Raw genomic sequence first — 17,293 nt, 5'->3', positions numbered from 1 at the left:
GTGACTGCATTTGGTTTGCTAAATTTTGTTAATGATATTTGCCTCTGAATTCATGAGTGATATTGGCTTATGATACTCTTTTTTTTAATGATACTCTTTTTTGATGACATTATCTGGCTTTAGTATTATGTACTAGCCTCACAGAAATGAGTTGGGAAGTATTTCTTCCTCCTCTATTTTCTGGAAGTTTGTGCATAATTGATTTGGGTTTTTTTCCCCTTAAAATAACAGTTAGAATTCACCAATGAGGCCATTAGGGCCTAGGATTTTCTTTGTGGAGAATTTAAAATTACTAGTTCAGTGTCTTTACTTGTTATATGACCATTTGAATGTTCCATTTCTTCTTGAATTGGTTTTGGGAATTTGTACCAACTAAGTAGAATGGTAAATCCCTTTCTTAAGTAATAAAGCAATATTTCAACCTTAGAACACTTACAATTAAGTATAGAAAAGTTTAAGAGACCCAAACCCATAATGTTATATTTTTGCATTAGAAAGTCACCTGTGCATTGGTAATTTGGAATTTCATGTTCTTAAATGCCAAAGATAATGTGTTCTCCAGTGCAGGAGAGAGAAAGGTTTCAAATCTCAGAGTCTTAGAAGATCTGCCTGCTCTTAGGAGTTGAGCTTGGCCTCCTTCTCTCCTGTTGGCCACCAAATGGATATAATAATGTGTCCAGGAGAGTCTTAGTGAGATTTAACATAATGATCAATGACAAGTGTCCATCAGAGTGGTGACCACGTGGTCAGGACTGGCAGCAGGTGTCAAATGGGACTGTCTCAGGCAAACTGGAACATAGGGTCACCCTGGCTTTAACGACAGCAAAGAAAAACCCATGGACGCCTGCTCCTGGCTTGCAGTGAAGGTCACCTTTGGTGGTTGGGCAGGATGACAGTTTCCACGAAGTTGCTTCCGAGCTTCTAGTAGAAGTTGCTAGCGCGAGCGCAAGCAAGGAAAAAGACTGCTGACAACTTCACTGCTGCTAAAGGTGGGTGCTGACCCTCTTGCTATTTCTAAATTATTACAAGGATCCACCTTCTCTGATGCCCTCCAGGCTTCGTGGTGAGATGAAGCTCCTCCACAGAGAAAATAAAGTCACCAGCAACCTTCAGAAATTGGCATAGTAGCAACGCCTGCTCACAAGTAGCCTACCAGAAACCCCTGGAGCATCTGACCTCTGGGAGGGCCTACAATGAGTCAGCCCTGCAGGCTTGATCCTGTGAAGTTATGGAAATGATATGGCACACTCACATCTCACACACACATCACACATGCATCACACTCACACACACACATCACAAACACATCACACACACTTCACAAACACACATCACACACAGAACACACATGCATCACACACACACTCACACACACACACACAACACAAGCCTCACAGTTAAGAGTACCTCTGCCCCTCACTTTCTCTTCTGTTCCCCACCTACCTTTGTTCCCACGTAAGGGGCATCCCTGGGAACCACATAAATGCTTCAATTCATCAAACAAGCGATTCCAAATACTGCTCTGCCCTCATTCTTGGAGGGCCTGAGACCCACCTTCGGCTCTGACCCCCGTGGTGAGTCTCACGCTGGTGGCCGTGGGCTTACCTTTGATGACGAGGTGTCCTCTGGCTTTACGGTGGTGGAGCACAGACCCAGGTGCATGGAAGTTGGCAGGAAAGCCTTGGGCTTCTTTCTGCTAGGATGGGGCAGGCGGAGGGAACACTGAGGTCAGCGAGGAGGGAGCTGGCTGGGGGCAGGAGCGCACGCGGGGCGGGTAAGGCTGCAAAGCCTCACGCCAGCGTCAATGCTGCCGTTTCCTCCTTAGAGCAGCAGCCCTGGGAGGCCGTGTGAACGCTCGATGTAAAACAGCCTGCAGGGGCTGTGCATGTAAAGGACCATGGCTGCTTGCCAGTGGGATGCCAGGAAGACGGGCTTCGCCCCACTGAGCCCCCCCAGGACAACTGCACTTGCCAGTTTGTGAGCAGCAGCGGTGCAGGGGCTCTTTACAAGTGCACAGTGACGTGCCTCGGGGCCACAACATTGCCACTTTGTGGCACTTTCCCGCAGGGGCTCCAGGAAATGAATACGGGAGGCTTGTCTTTGATGCCCAGGTAGGTCAGTGTCATCACACGGACCTCCACAAACCGAGGAACATGGAAGGGGGAAGTTGGGGAGGTTTGAAGCATGAGGAGGACTCGGCCCCCCGCTACCGACTTAGAGATGGAGCGTGAGGACGGGACTGGCTCTGTCAACATTCCAGACCCACCTTCTGCAGAGGCCACTGCCCCAGGAGCCCTGGCGGCTCTGTGTGAAGTGCCAAGCAGAGACTGATGCGCCCGCAGGCGTGTGACTGCGGGAACCGAGAGTTCACACGTCGTCTTTGCCACTAAGCCTGTGGGGATTTGCTGTGTAGCAATGGGAACTGGCACAGGCCACGCCTCTAAAATCAGACAGGAAGTGTCTGCCTGTGTGTGGTCCTCTCCCCACTTTATTTTCGTCCTAGCTGGTCAATTTCTATCAATATAATCTATTCTATTTACTGTTCCACGGCAGGCAAACAGTCCAGAACAGAAGAAACACTCCCAGTAAACTGGTCTGATAACTGCTACTAGAGACACACTTTACGAAGTCCCACAGTGTTTTCCACCAAAACACGCCTGTGAGACACTTCAGTGTCTTGTGATTTAAACATATTCCCAGGTTTCTAGGACCTACTCCAGCAAACTTTCCCCCAAATCGGGCTGTGTCTACTCGTCAACTGTTAGGTTGATTCCCAGGTCACCCCAGGAACATTTCTGCAGCAAAAAAAAGGTCATTGGTGTTTTATTGCCCATTGGGTCTGGAGGGCTTGTAAACTTGTATTTCGTTGCATCACACTTCTCCCACAATCAACCCTTTCAATAAAGGGATGCAAAAGTAAAGACTAGATTGAAAATAAAGAATAGTATTCCAAAAATGAGGAATACGGTACATTCCAAAGTTGGCATGATTTATATTCATAAAAATCATTATTTTTTCTGTTAACAATGTTCACAATATATGGAGTTTTTAAAAAAGACTTCTAAAGAGTTCTACAGTATGATTATAATTTTAGAAAAAAACCCATCATGTATACAATGCACACAAAAAGTATTTAAAAGGAAGACCTAAAAGATACTAATCAAAATGCCAGCAGTGGCAGTTGGTGGAGGGGGGCAAGAAGGGATGTTCGTATTTACACTGGGAAGTTGTGCAGTTTCCAAATTTTCTATAATGCATATGCATTGATTAGGCAACCTGAAAAAAACCTAGGTTTTTGTCTTGTTTCGGTTTGGTTTTCGAGCTCAGCTCACCACGCTGATTCCAGGTACGCTTCAATCCTTCTTGCCAGAAAGAAATAAAAGAAAAAATATTCTTAGATTTTATTTAAAGGACCATAGACACTTGAAAGTGAAATTCAAAATGACTTAGGTTGTCACAATACTAGTACCAATCAGGTTTCTAATAAATTTAGAAACAAAAATAGTGGGCTATTTGAAAAGGAATGTTCTTTCACACTAAACTATATGCCCTGATTATTAAACTAAGCAAAAACCTGCAGCAATTCTCAGCTTTTGGGGAATTGACTAACGGTGCACTTCTCCTTTTCTGAGTCTCTCTGCCAGGTGAGCTGTGGCAAGGGAGACGTGAAGTCCCCCAGGACCCCTGGGCCAATCTTCCCTGCCAGGAACGCTGGAGCTTCCCCTGCAGGTTTCCGGGAAGAAGGAGCCCTACTACGGTGTGCCCGGCACTTCCAGCCCCTCGATTCCCCACCTCCCCACCCGCAGACTGGCTTCCTGGTCTGCTCCCCACACAGACGCTGAGCTGTGAAGGTGGGGAGGCAGGCTTTGTGCCTCCCACGTAAAGTGCACACCTAACGTAACTCCAGTTCAAACTCCAGGTTTCTTGGAACTGCACAAAATGATCTTCAAGTTTATATGGAAAAATAAATACAGGAAAGAATTGTCAAAAGTAATGAAAAGCAAAAATCTTAAGAGGGGCATTCACCTACTAGATGTTAAAAGGTAGCTAAATGAAGTCCTATCGTGAAAAGAGCACAGTGTCCTTAGTAGCCTCAGCAGAGGGACAGACTGGTGTCCAGAAGCAGACAAGCCCAGCGTCTGCGGACGCTCGGGGTATCAGGAAAACGGCCTTTCGATTGGATGAGGAAAAGTGGACCATTTAATTAATGAGGTGGCAACCAACAGTTATGCTGTAATAAAATAACCTCAGTAAATACAAAAATAAATAGAAGATGGTTTAAAAGCCAAATGTAAAGAAAGCAAGTAAAAATTACAAAAGTATTAGGAAAGAATATGGAGGATGTTCCTTGGGCTAAGAAAGACTTTTTTTTTTTTTTTTTTTTTTTTTTTGCAGTACGCAGGCCTCTCCCGTTGCGGAGCACAGGCTCCGGACGCACAGGCTCAGCGGCCATGGCTCATGGGCCCAGCCGCTCCGTGGCATGTGGGATCCCCCCGGACCGGGGCACGAACCCGTGTCCCCTGCATCGGCAGGCGAACTCTCAACCACTGCGCCACCAGGGAAGCCCGTAAGAAAGACTTTTTAAAGCAAGCCAGTTAAGAGGAGAATATAGCTGCTCTAGGCAGATGACGACTTACCCCTGCACAGACGATCTCAGGTCGTTATCCAGCTCCTGTGGGAGATAAAGGAAAGTCATAAAATGAAAGCACGTTGTTGACACTTTCAGTTGATTTGCAGCAGTGGTACCTAAGAGTCCCCTGGGTCCTGGGAAGGGACCTCACAGGAGGGGAGGGGGGCACCCTCCCCCGCACCCTTACACATGTGTGCGCGTTTCCATTTCTCTTTGGCAAGAGACAGGGAGTGGGGTGACTGGGTCACTGAGACGTATATATTTCACTTTTTAAGAAAATGCCGAACCTCCTTGCAAAGTGATGTAGTTCCGCATCCCCACCGCCATCTACAGCCTCACCGACACTCGGGGCTGGTCTCTTTGATTATGGCCACTCTGATGGGCATGTGTGATGTCTCACTGTGGTTTTCATTTGTGTTTCCTTAACAATGAATTATGTTGACCATCTTTTCATGTGCTTATCTGCCACCCATAGATCCCCTTTGGTGCAGTGTGTTCAAATCTTTTGCCCATTTAAAAAGCTGGGTCGATTTTCTTATAATTGAGTTTTGAAATTTCTACACATTTTCTGGGTACAAGTCTATGATCTGCAAATAATCATTTGTGTCTGTGGCTTTTATTTTCATTTTCTTCATGCTGGCCTTTGAAGAGTGGATGTTAATTTTGCTGAGCAGCTGAAGAAATGGGCGGCCTGAACGGAGTCGGCCCTGCTGACTCAACCTTGGGGAGAGTGAGCTCGGAAATGACACAACACACACGTGCACACTACATGCCAAACTCACGCACAGGCACATACAGCCACACACACACACACCAACACAGAAGCGAAGGACTGTGCCTAAGTGGTCCTAGCTGCAAGGTGACCTTGGGTCTTGCCCCGGCCCTGCATGAACCTGGATGGTGAAGCAGAGAGACGTCCAGTACCTGTGACAACTCGTTTCCTTGTGGGGTCACACCTCTCTGCACTGCCGGGGGATTCGAGCTCTGTTCTTCTTCGTCCTGATTTAGGTAATCATATGTGCTCAGCTTCTTGGCCCCTAGAAAGGAGGACGGAGGCAAGGGGCAGAGTCATCCTCCATGAGCTGCGCAGCGGCCCCGCCCTCTGTGTCCGGGGCGGTGGCGGCTGGTTCCCAGGCCACCCCAAGCCCGGCTGGCCTTGGGCCGCGGCCAGCAGCGGCCCACCAGCCCCGTCCCGGGCAGGGGAGCCATGGCCCTGCGTCCCTCACAGGCCCGTAAAGCCAAGGTGGACGGGGGAGTGCTGAGCCCAGCTCCGTGTTAATCAAGGTGAGATACCAGCTCCCACACGTGGCGGAAGGACCCCAGGTTGTTAGAAGAAACTCTCAAACACGTTTGCCAGTAGAAAAGCACTATTAACGAAAGCATGCTCTGTGCCCGTTTCACTCATGTGCCTTCGCGGAGGGGCCAACCTTTCCGTGGAAACTAACAAACGTGAGAGCAGAGGGTTGACCATCATTTCTGAAAAGCGAAAAGGGCCACCCACAGAAGCCTATTTGCCGCTTGAGGAGCAGACGGAGGGCCGCCTGCCCTCACAAGTCCTCACAAGGCCTCACAAGACCCGCTCGGCTGCTACCCCGCGGGGGCCCGAGGCTCAGAACCCCTTCCCCGTCCGCTTCCCTGACGGTTCCTCCAAGGGCTTTTGCTTCGTTTGCCTTATCTTTCTTGATTAACTGCACACATTCCCTCAGAACCTGTGTCACACTTTGAGGATGTAAACTTGACCCTGTTTGTATTCTCGTGAAAATATTCATTCTTCCGTGTGGGTTTGCACAAACACCACCAAATCCAGACTGAGACACCCCTGCGTGCCTCCGGAGCTCACCCTCTTCTGAGCGCACTTCGCGTGAGGTGTGGCGATCGGACTGCAGTGATCAAGCAGAGGAGGGGACACGGACGCAGAGCCTCACACACCGCGTGGCCTGGGAGCTGTGGCCGGAGCCCGGCCTCACTGAGGAAGGGCCACCTGTGTCCACTCGCCTTGCAGGGCCCACCCGGCAGCTCGGGCCGCTGGAGGACCCTCTTCTTCCTCAGCATCTTCCGTGGCGCTTTCTCTCCCACTTGCGGTGCCCGGCTCTCCCTTGGGCCTCCGGCCCGAGGGTTTCACTCCGATTGCACGCTGAGCACTCGCCACTGCGCTGAGCCTGGACTGAATTCCGACTCGCCACTGCGCTGAGTCTGACCCCGCAGAGACTGAGGGGTCGCGAGGATGTTAAGTAGATACGTTCCAGGGTACTCTTACTGTAACTACCAATAGCTAAATCCCAACGTTTTCCTGGAAATCCATTCTTGGAGGTTCAAAGACCCTAAAATAAACCCACTCGGTCCTGAGTCCCGCACGTCTCCCCCTGTACAGGCCTCCTGTGTGTCCTCATGCTCGGTGACGGTGGCACCACTAGCCCCTGGACACTCCTGTCCTTACATGTCCAGCCGGCCACCGAGTCCTGTGGGCTTGACTTCTCCAGGCCCCTCCTCACTCCTGCGGACTCACCGCGTCCCATCAGCTGCAGAAGTGCAGAGAGCAGCGCTTGGGCATGCTCCGCCTGGACAGACGCAGCGGCCCCCGACACGCACCCCGGCCCCGAGCCCAGGGCCCTGCTGGCCCCGCCGTGCACGCAGGAGCTGGGGGAGCCGTCCGGGGCTTCCAGGGCGGGTTCTGCCCTCGTCTCTGGCTCAGCAGGGCATGGCGGGCGCCGGAGCACCCGGCACGGCCACCACAGGCGCCTTGCCTTCCCTTTGGGGCCGCAGAGGTTGGTGACGGTCGTGACTTCCAAACAAAGGCTTCACAGGGTGCGGGACAGGCCTCCTCCCCTCATTTTAAAGGCAGATGGAGCCTGCCCCGGGCAGCTGCCGTGCGGACACGAGAAAACCACCGGTTCTCCCTCAAGCGAGTTTGGTTAGTGGAGACGCCATCGCTGAGTTCAGTGCTCTTCGTTGTTAGGGTTTCTGGTTGTTGCTCTTCTAAACCTCCCTGCTCTTTTCCACAGTGTCCTGTTCCTGCCTCATGGATTCTGTTCCTTTTTCCGTCTCTGAACACCGTCCTGACCACTTCCTGAACCTCCTTTATGTTTCCCGCAGGACTTGGAACAGAACTCAGCCCTCCTGCCCCTCGCGGGGTGTTTCTTCTCTTCCTGTGACTTGTCCTTTGTGCTCTGAGCTTGTTTCTGGCGGAGGCTGCCTGCCCGGGGACCCATGTGAACACAGGGGCGAAGGCTGGCCAACACGGGGCAGCCCAGGGGGCACGTACTCAAGTAGAGGTGGAACACGAGCAGCTGACCGACCAGCAGGAGGCTGGCGAGCTCAAGCAGCAGCATCAGCACCACGATGCCCAGGAAGACCGGGGCGCCCGTCCTCACAGGGAAAAGCGGAAGGAGCAGTAGCCACGTGTTCTGGTCGGAGACACCTGTGCCGGGGGGAGAGAGACGCGCATCCAGCTCCTGCTGACAAGGTCGCACCTCTCGTCAGGTGAGTACCTGGAGGCAGAGCTTGGCAGTGGGGGAGGGAACACCAGCCCGAGGGAGTGACTCCCTGCCCAGGTGAGCCCCTCCCTGCCCAGGTGAGCCCTTCCTCCTCGCCCAGGTGTGCTCTGCCTGGCCTAAGTACCCTTGCAGCCCCTCCTGACTGCGGTGGGTATATCACGATCCACTTTCTGGATCTGGAAGGTAAGGCTGGGAGAGGGTAACTAGGTGCCCAGGTCACAGAGCCTGACCCCGGTGTCCACTGCGCTGCCCCGCTGGGCCCTCCCCACTCTAACTAGAGCTGGAAGGTCAGAGCCCCCACCTGGGGCATTTCCAGGATACAGTCCTCTGTGACCCGAGGGGACCTGACACCACAGCCATGCGGCTTCCAACAATTAAGTGAAGAAAAACAGAGAAGGGTCATGTGCTGGCCAGTGAAGACCGAATTCCAGCTCAAGCGTCTTCACCCCACAACTCAGCCTGGACAGGTGCTCGACCCCGGGCTGCCCTACGTGGCCCCCCAGAAGGAAGGTGGCGGGAGGGGAGGCCCGGGCCCGGGGCAGTGCATACTCCCGTAGTGTGGGTCGGTGCGCAGCCTGGCGGGGTTGATGAAGTACTGGGTGAAGATGTACAGCAGCATGGCGACCACACACAGCAGTCCGGCCGACGCTGAGGCCACTGAGGCGAAGAAGTACCTGTGGGACGAGAGCCTGCTCGGGCGGCTGCACAGCCCGGGCCCTGGGAGCCAGCGGCACGCGCGCCGGGGCCCAGGGCAGTGTGCGCGACCCGGGGTCGCCCCTGCTGAGGGTGTGCCCCGGCCGCCGTCCCGCAGCCTGTCCCCCTCTGGCTCCCGACCTTTGGGCTTCTCTCTCCTGCTCTCGGGGTGACCGCACAGACCCACGGCCCCGGGGCCTCCCCTGCGGTTTCTGTTGCTCCACAACACGCACCTGAGATCTCACTCGGTCCTACAGGAGGGCCCTAACCCTAACACTAAGCACCCCAGCTCACAAGAGGGAGACGGAGGCTCAGACACGGGGCACGACTGGTCCAAGCCGGCCCCTCCCGGGTCCCCTTCTCCTGCTGGTTCAGACCCGGCTCCCTCCCAGCCACCACCAAGGGCACGGCCGGCCGGGGTGCTGATGCCAGCGCCAAGGAGCGGGGCCACACTGCCTTCGAAAAGCACACCCGTCAGGGCTGCGTGCTTCGGTTTTAGACCCAAATCACTGCTGCACTCTGCGCACAAAAGACCCCGAGAATGGTCTCCCCGTCCGAACAAATAAACCCTGGGTGGCAATTCCTGGAATACGGTTCCACTAAAACGCCTTCCTTTAGTCTTTCTGCTGTAATACCTTTAACATTTTCAGTGTTAAACAGTGTCTGTGGTTCACCTGAAGTCGCCGTGAGGTCCTGCCCTGAGGTCCTCCCCCAATGTCCCAGATAACCCCGCACAGGCCAACCCTGTTGCGTGCCAGGCCCCCCCACCCCGCCGTCCTGCCGACCCTGCCCAGTGGACATGGGGAGGCGCCCGCCAGGAGAGCCCTCTCAGCCAGCTCTGTGCTTGGAGCCGCCGTCGGGACCTCCTGGCCCCCTCGGTGCTCTTCACGGCAGGGCCACACCCCTCACCCGTCCCCACGGCAGGTGGACCTTGAGGTGCTCGGCCAGTTAGGAGGCCCCTTAAGGAGGCTCGTCCCGGAGGAGGGGGAGCAAGCCGCGTGAGGGGTGAGTGCCACCCCAGGCCCCACGTCCCAGGCGGGGAGACCCCTCACCAGTAATTCCTGCTCCCCACGCAGTTGTTAAGCCATTTGCAGTGATGGTCGAAGCCTGAGACACACTTGTTGCAGGTGATACAATGTTTGGACTTCACATTCCTGGAAGGAAGGTCGGGAGGGGCCGCCCGTCAGAGCCCCTGTCTGCCTGCAGGGCCAACCTCACGCTGGGCGCCGTCACAAGGTACCAGGGCCTGAGGCCCGGAGGCTGAGTCAGATCCCTCCCGGCCCCTACTGACACCCTTGGGGCCCTGAGCAGCCCCGGGCTGGGATCCGGTCGGCGGCAGAGGCTTGTGTGAGACCCAAGGCCACAGCGCTCCTGCCCCGGCCTGGCGGGGGGCTGTGTGTCGGGGCCCCTGCTTCTCTGCAAAAGGGGCGGCGCCCGTCGGCTGCTGGGGACCAGGTGCTCCCGAGCCCAGCCCACCCCCGCGGGACGGCGCGGGGGTCCCCTCGCACGGCTGGGTACTCACACAGTGACCCTGCACAGGTGACAGTACTGCCTCTCGATGACATGTGCGTGTTTGGACCGGTCGAAGGTCGGCACAGACCGTGAGTAGTTCTTGAGGCGGACACTGGCTTCGGCCGGGTCGATGGAAACCACCACCAGGTGGGCCAAGATGTAGAAGAGCCAAATCCCGCCGGTCACCTGGGGGTTGTCAAGGACAGCTCGGCCTGGGCGGCACGCGCGAGGGGCCCACTCCGGGTGGCCGGGTGGCCAGGCCCCAGGCAGCCACGGGAGCCTGTGCCTGGCCGGGAATGGGAGCGGCCCCTCTGGCTCCTGTGCGCCCAGCAGAACCCGCCCGAGTCCTTTGCCCCTGAGGGACAGAGCAGGGCCCGCCGGAGGCCGTGGCCCTGCGACCCAAGCGGAGCTTCGCTGGGACAGCGGGAGAGGCCCGTGTGTGTCCGCGGGCACCGAGCCTGGCGCCGAAGCCAGGCTGTGGAGGTCCTTGGGGCAGGGAGGCCACACTGAGCGCACATGCCATCAGGAGAAGGAGGGAGGGAGGGAGGGAGGGTTCCAGTACCCCCAGTGAGCCTCTGTGGTGAGTGGGCCGGGGCTGTCTGTCTGTCTGTCTCTGTCTCTCGCTGTCTCCCCCAAGCCCAGGACCCCCCAGGCCCACTCCAGCTCCCACGCCCTCCAGGGCTCCCAGGGTAAAATCAATTCCTCAGATCCCACCCTCTCCACCTCCTCTTCAGGAACTGACACACGGTCCCCATGGAAACCAAACAGAAGGGGAGGAAGTGTCGGCCTGGCCTGCCCATCAGCCCTGCCCTGCTTCCCAGGATGGGTCTGAGCTGGGAGGGTTCGGGTTCACAGGTCCAGCTCCTGCGAGGGCGGCCTGGGCGTGGTGCGGAGACGCCTCTCTCCGCCCGCCCACAGGGTCTCGTGGCAAAGCCGCATGTGCACAGGGTCTACGGTGCCTGTACAGAGGCCCACCGGCAGTGCAGACTCTGAGCAAAGAGGCCCCTCTTCTGGGGTCCTTCTCAGGCTGCACCGCGTTGGGGGTCCAGGGCCTGCTGGCCCTGCCTGTAATGCTCAGCCGCAGTGGAGCCGCCCTGGGGCTCTGGGGCTTGTGCTCACAGGCGCGGTCCTGCCTGGACCAAGCATCCCTGCTGCACGGTGAGCCTCAGTGGGGAGCTGGTCTGGCCAAAGCTGCTTGGCCTCCCTTGTCCTCCAGCCTCCAGTGCAGACCCAGGGCCCTGGGTGCCAGGCGTGGGGCACCAGAGGCCCGGCCCAGCCAGGGGGCACAGAGACCACGGTGAGGGCGAGAGAGCCGAGGACCAGCCAGGCCAGGGGACCGACACAGGGAACGGGACTGACCAGATCCCGCAGTGACACCCTTCCTGTGGCCTGGACCTCCCTGCCCCTGCTGTCCAGCAGACGGAGCCACGCTCCTGGGCAGGGTGTGGGGCAGTGGGCAGGTGGTCAGCGGCCAGCCTGCACTGTCCCATCTGGAGATGCCAGCAAGGTCCGGGCACGCTGGTGCCCCTACGCCCGCGTCCCGAGGCCTGAGGCACAGCTGACACAGCACTGTTTGTGTGGTTGCTGTGGCAACGGGAGCGTGTCCTGAGCGCAGGACACAGGCGGGGGCACAGCCCGGGACAGGAGATGTGGCAGGAAGTCGCACTGCGGCCCAGGTGCGGCCCTGCTCTGCGGAGCTAGAGTAGGCCGGTCCCCATCAGACGGCGGGGGGCGGGGCCGGGAGGGTGGACAGGAGGGCAGCTGGGAGGCTGGAGCCCAGTGTGGCCCAAGGGCTCTGTCCACACGTCCACACTCGGCTCCACACGAGACCGCCGCCAGGGAGGGCGGGGGGACAGCAGCCCACGCTCAGACCCTCAGCCTCACGGGGGAGGTGCCCGGGGGCCCAACCCAAGCCTGACAGGCAGCCCTGCAGAGCCCCTAAACCTGCAGGTGCCCGGGGGTTCCCGAGACCCCGATGCGGTGGGCCAAGCTGCCACGGCCCCTCAGACGTCACACGTCTGCCACAGGTACGCGCGTGGGCCCACCTGCCTGCCCGCGTCTGCGTTTGCCAGAGACGACCCGGCCACTCCCGCTGTCGGTCACACACTCAGTGGCCGTCACCGAGCCCCCAGAATAGAAGGTGCCACAGGCGGGGTGTCGCGCCCTCAAGCTGCCAGCTTTCACTTTCGATGTAATTTTATCTCAGGAGCGTCTTAGGTTCAAGTAAATAATAAAAAGAACCCGGTCTGCCTTCTCACTTCCCCTGCAAAGCAGGGCCCCGAGCTGTTCTGAGGACGCGGCGGTCCCCTAGCAACTATCTTTGTTCAGTAAACAAACAGCACCGGGCGCCAGCCCAGGATGCCCGCCCTGTCACACGGCCGCCTCGCCGGTCCTGCAGCGGGAGGGCGCGGCCCCCGCGGAGCTGCCCTACCGCTGCCTGGGTCCCAGAGGAGCCCCACCCCGCCCAGTGCTTTCCGCAGGCCAAGGGCGGCCAGGCTTCCGCACGGTGACCCCCACGCTGCACGTGCAGCCTTGCTGACGCTTCCCTGTCTCCACCGGGCCCACGGAATGCCACCCGGCTTCCTGAAATCCCGCGGCCCTGACCCGGGACACTGCTCTCCCTGCTCCTGGGTCGCTGCAGGCGCCGAGTGACGCTGGCGCGCCCTAGTGGCCAGAGCATGGCGCCCAAGTGCAGCTGCCTGGGCCTGAGGAACATCGCTGGGGCAGTGGCGGGTCTGGGGGGCAGGAAACTGGACCAGAAAACATGTCCTGAAGGCCGTCTGAGCTCTGAACAGCCAGGGACGCCATCCTGCATCCACCGCTTGGGACAGGCAGGAGGGGGCCACACAGACTGGGTGCTGAGCCACCCAGAGGCAAGAGGCCCACCAGGGGGCCAGGACTCTGGGAAGAAATGGCCGTCCACGTGGGACGGGGTGCACTTGACCCCGGGGCTCCTTGCTGTGCACAAAGCAGGTAAGCACTCACAGTGGCTACTGGACAAAGCACACAGGACACTCAAAAAGGCTCCAAGGGCCAAAACTCAGCTAAGTTTTGGGCCGAAAGAGAATGAAGATACAGCATCATAGCCAGCACATAAGCAAAGACCCACAGGTGAGGCTGAACTGTGTCCCCAAAAGATGTTGAAGTCCTAACCCCAGGAACTGTGAATGATTTTACTTGAAAATGGGGTCTTTGCAGATGATCAAGTTGAGATGAGGTCCTCATGGTGGGTCCTGATCTCATAGGACTGGGGTCCTTATAAGAGGAGAAGATCAGGACTCAGACACGCACAGCGGGACAACCCTGTGAGGACGCAGAGGTGGTGGCATCTAAAGCCAAGGGATGCCTGAGGCCACCGGAGCTGGGACAGGTCCTGGGAACTTCAGAGGGAGCACGGCCCTGCCAAACCAGTTGGACCTCTGGCCTCCATCTTTGTGCCTCCGTGCCTCTGTGCGTGTGGCAGAGTGGGTGCCCATATGTGTGGCTGGTTTGTGACTTGTGCATTGTATGTATATTTGTGTGTTTGTAGGTCTGTGTGTGCTTGCACCTAGGGGGGAAATTATAGCTTCAGATACGACAAAAAGAAAAAAGGTCTAAAATCAATGGCCTAAGTTTCCACCTTAAGAAGGTAGAAAAAACAGAACTTCCCTGGTGGTCCAGTGGGTAAGACTCTGCGTTTGATCCCTGGTCGGAGAGCTAGATCCCGCATGCCGCAACTAAGAGTTCACTTGTTGCAACTAAAAGCTCCCACGTGCCACAGTGAAGATCCCACGTGCCACAGCAAAGACCTGGCACAGCCAAAATAAATAAATAAATGGATAAAGATAAATCTTAAAAGAAAAAAAGAAGGTAGAAAAAGAGGAAATTAAAGCCACAATACATTGAAAATAAATAGTAAAAATAAAAGCAGAAATTCAAAAAAATAAAACAGGGAAAATCAGTAAGTCCAAAAGCTGACTCTCTGAATAACTGATAAAAGCAATAAACCCTAGGAAGACTGATCAGCAGTGGCATCACGGCAGATCTTACAGATAACAGGAAATAGTGCAAATAATTTTATTCCAAGAAATTTGACAATTTAGACAAAATACTAAAATGTCTTGAAAAACATGACTTGCCAAAACAGACAGAAGATGAAACAGAAAAGCTGAAGAGCTCTTTTCCTATTCAGGAAACTGATCACTGCAAACCTTACCACAAAGAAATCTATCTCTATGACCTCGAGGGGAAAAAATGGGCCTCATCTGAGTGAGAGGCACTCCAGGCAGATGCCCTGCTTTTTCTGACTGATTGGGGCTCAGGGGGCCCCACATCTGCAAAACAACAAGTGTCAATCTTGGTAACGTCCCATGGGATTTTTTAGATGAGATAAGAAGAATGGTGGTGTGGAGACAAAAGTCTCTGTCAGATGCAAACTGGGGCATTCCAGTGAAATTTCATGATGTCTGGGGTTTTTAAAGATACTCAGTGTATGTGTGTGAGATATGAAACAACACTGGCAAAATCTTAACTGGTGAAGCTGAGTACCTGGTAGCTGGGGTCCATCACACTGCTCTCTCCACTTCTTCAAAGCTGAAAGGCGCCACGATAAGGGGCTGGGAGGCCCCGGGAGACAGAGGGCCCTTCTTGGTCCTGACACCTCCCTCGCGCCCGATCCCCACCACTGACACACACCTGGCCAGGGGCACGGGGCAGCCTAGGAGACGAGGCAGGCAGTGTAGCCACAGGCGCAAACACCCCACTCTTAGAAGCTGGTTCCAATGCCCACATCGCAGCAGCCCAGCCTGTCCACTGGCTGTAACGTGTGGCGACCCTCAGTGTGAGGGCCGGGGTTCCTGGTGGAGTCCCGCGCCACCCCGACGCCCACCCCAGCATTCAGAGCAGACGTCTCTCGCCCAGAACACAGCCACCACACATTATCACAGACGTCAGCGCCTCGGCTCCACATAGGTGACCCTCGCGGGGGCACGCGAGCTCTTCAAGTCCTTATTAAAACCCACCAATCCTCTTGGACAGCACAGAGCAACCGCTCAGCCATGGTTGGGAAAGTGCGTGGCCCGTCTGCGGCTCCCCCGCTCCTGGGGTCTCTGTCCACCCGGGACCCTCCCACCCCTGCTGCCAGCTGGGCACCCTCTCCCGGCCCCAGCGCTGGTGGGCACTTGTAGCCCAGACCCTGAGGCGGCGGCGGCCTGGAGGACAGCTGTGGGGTTTCCAGCACTGTGACAGTGGGAGCCGGGGCGGAGGGCAGGTCTGACCACCTCTGCGGGTGGCCTGGAGCCAGGCCTACTGGAGGCCCCTCCGGGACCCCCTCGCCCCCTTAGATGACAGCAATGCCCCCAGTAAAAGGATACACTGTAGGCAATGTATCTCCACTCGGGTGGCAGGAAGGGAATGAAGATGCCAAAGGTGGTGAAGGTCAGGATCAGGAACACGATCCAGATCACGACCTGAAAGCAGTGGATGGGCTGCGACCAGCCATTCACCCTGGACCGCCTGGGTGGCACAGTCTCCGTGCTCTTCCTGGACATGGTTCCTCGGAGGGTGAGCCTCGAGATCCTGGCACAGAACGCCATCTGCAAGGCAGGACGGGGCATGGCAGGCCATGTTCTCCTGCCCTCGTGGCCCGGGGACTCGGGGTGGGACCCACGGCCCAGCATTGCCCGGGGCCCCGGTGACATCACAGCTGCGGAAAACAGCTCTTGGGGGGGGGTGTGTGGCCCCCTGGATGAGGAACAAAGGGCACCCCCTGCCCCCCACCATGACCGCTGGGCGGGCAGCTCCCAGCCCCTCATGGCCTGGGGGCCACTTGCAGCAATGAGTCTGGGGGCTGGTTTATAGATGCACACGCCTCATCAGAAGACTCATGGGATATGGTGGACCCAGTGAGGAAAAGGTCCTCATCCCCGGGGAAACCGAGGGCGGGGCAGGAAAAGCCAACTTTAGCTGGTGTGATCATGTGACACTTTCATCCACCAGAAATCCTACAAGTTTCCCCTGTGGCAGGAGAGGCCACATTTCCAGAGTCCTGTGTTTTTCCTTCCACAGGAACAGGCCCTCCAGGGGTGGGAGGGAACCAGCCAGTCAGGTGGGCAGGGCCACTGGGAAAGGGAGGGACATGGCCAGGGAGGCTGTCGGGTGTTTGGGGGTGCTGGAGGGGGCAAGGATGTTAACGGCTGTTACAGGTGGAATGTTGAGGTTAGAAGGCCCCGTGCACGGCCTTCATTGTCTCTTCAGGAAGAAATGCACAGAAAATACAGCTGATATTAATGTGTTACTCTGGGAAGAGACAGAAATGTTGAAAAATATCCTAAGACTCTTTTTTTCTGTGAGCTGTGACTTCCCCTTGGGGATTGTCCTAAGAGCAGGTTTCAGCTGCTGGCCACAGCTTTTGGTCATCTGCTCTGGCCCTCTGGATGTGACGCCATGTGGACATCGGGACACAGCAGCCCTGAGTTTGCGTGGGTTTCATGAGCATCTAATAGCACATCTGTACAACACAACCAAGGCACCAGGGGTTCAGAACCCAGAAAGGCAGGCTTGGTATTGAAACATGATTCCCAGATGAAAGCATTCAGATGGAAGGGCCAACTAACAGAAAAGATGTTGCCAAAAATCAAACTCCAGTCACGTGCAAGGTCACATCAAGGGATTACTGCAGATCTTGAAACAGAGACGTGTGGAAGGGATAATTGTGAGAGCAAATTTAAGTGACACAGACACAATGTGTGTCTGTCAGGGTTTCCAGAAGAGGAAAAGGAAGAGGGCGTGAGAGAAACAAGAGAAGTGAAGCAATGTCCGCACTGCAAGGAGATTGAAGACTAAATTATCCTCCAAGAACCAGACAGTGGAAAGAAGACATCTACGGTGGTGAAAATGCGAGCTTCCAGGACACAGAGTCCTACAGGTGTCCCGGAAGAAGGAACAATGACATCACCTATGACATGATGTAACTGGCATTTATCAA

General features: G+C 56.1%; 1 protein-coding gene across 5 annotated transcripts in view; it reads right to left on the bottom strand.

The window, feature by feature from the left end:
• Positions 1–17,293, bottom strand: part of LOC309804230 (putative palmitoyltransferase ZDHHC11B) — a 25,428-nt gene extending 8,135 nt beyond the window's left edge. For 2 of the 5 annotated variants that reach the window (XM_082621459.1, XM_082621458.1), the window contains exons 1-6: positions 15,681–17,293; positions 10,340–10,515; positions 9,870–9,971; positions 8,674–8,798; positions 7,893–8,048; positions 1,606–5,667 (exon numbers count right to left, since the gene is read on the bottom strand). In XM_082621459.1, the coding sequence (XP_082477585.1) occupies positions 5,396–5,667; positions 7,893–8,048; positions 8,674–8,798; positions 9,870–9,971; positions 10,340–10,515; positions 15,681–16,121 (1,272 nt within the window). In that variant the 5' untranslated portion in view covers positions 16,122–17,293 and the 3' untranslated portion in view covers positions 1,606–5,395. Of the gene's footprint in view, positions 1–926; positions 5,668–6,277; positions 8,049–8,673; positions 8,799–9,869; positions 9,972–10,339; positions 10,516–15,680 lie in introns of those variants that run through there. The other 3 variants (XM_082621462.1, XM_082621460.1, XM_082621461.1) reach the window with 3 other exon arrangements.

The sequence above is a fragment of the Mesoplodon mirus genome (genome assembly GCF_964341445.2).
Source record: "Mesoplodon mirus genome assembly, chromosome: 5".
Classification (NCBI taxonomy): Eukaryota; Metazoa; Chordata; class Mammalia; order Artiodactyla; family Ziphiidae; genus Mesoplodon; species Mesoplodon mirus.
The sequence above is the reverse complement of the archived record's forward strand: the minus strand, read 5'-3'. Positions and strand labels throughout refer to the sequence as shown.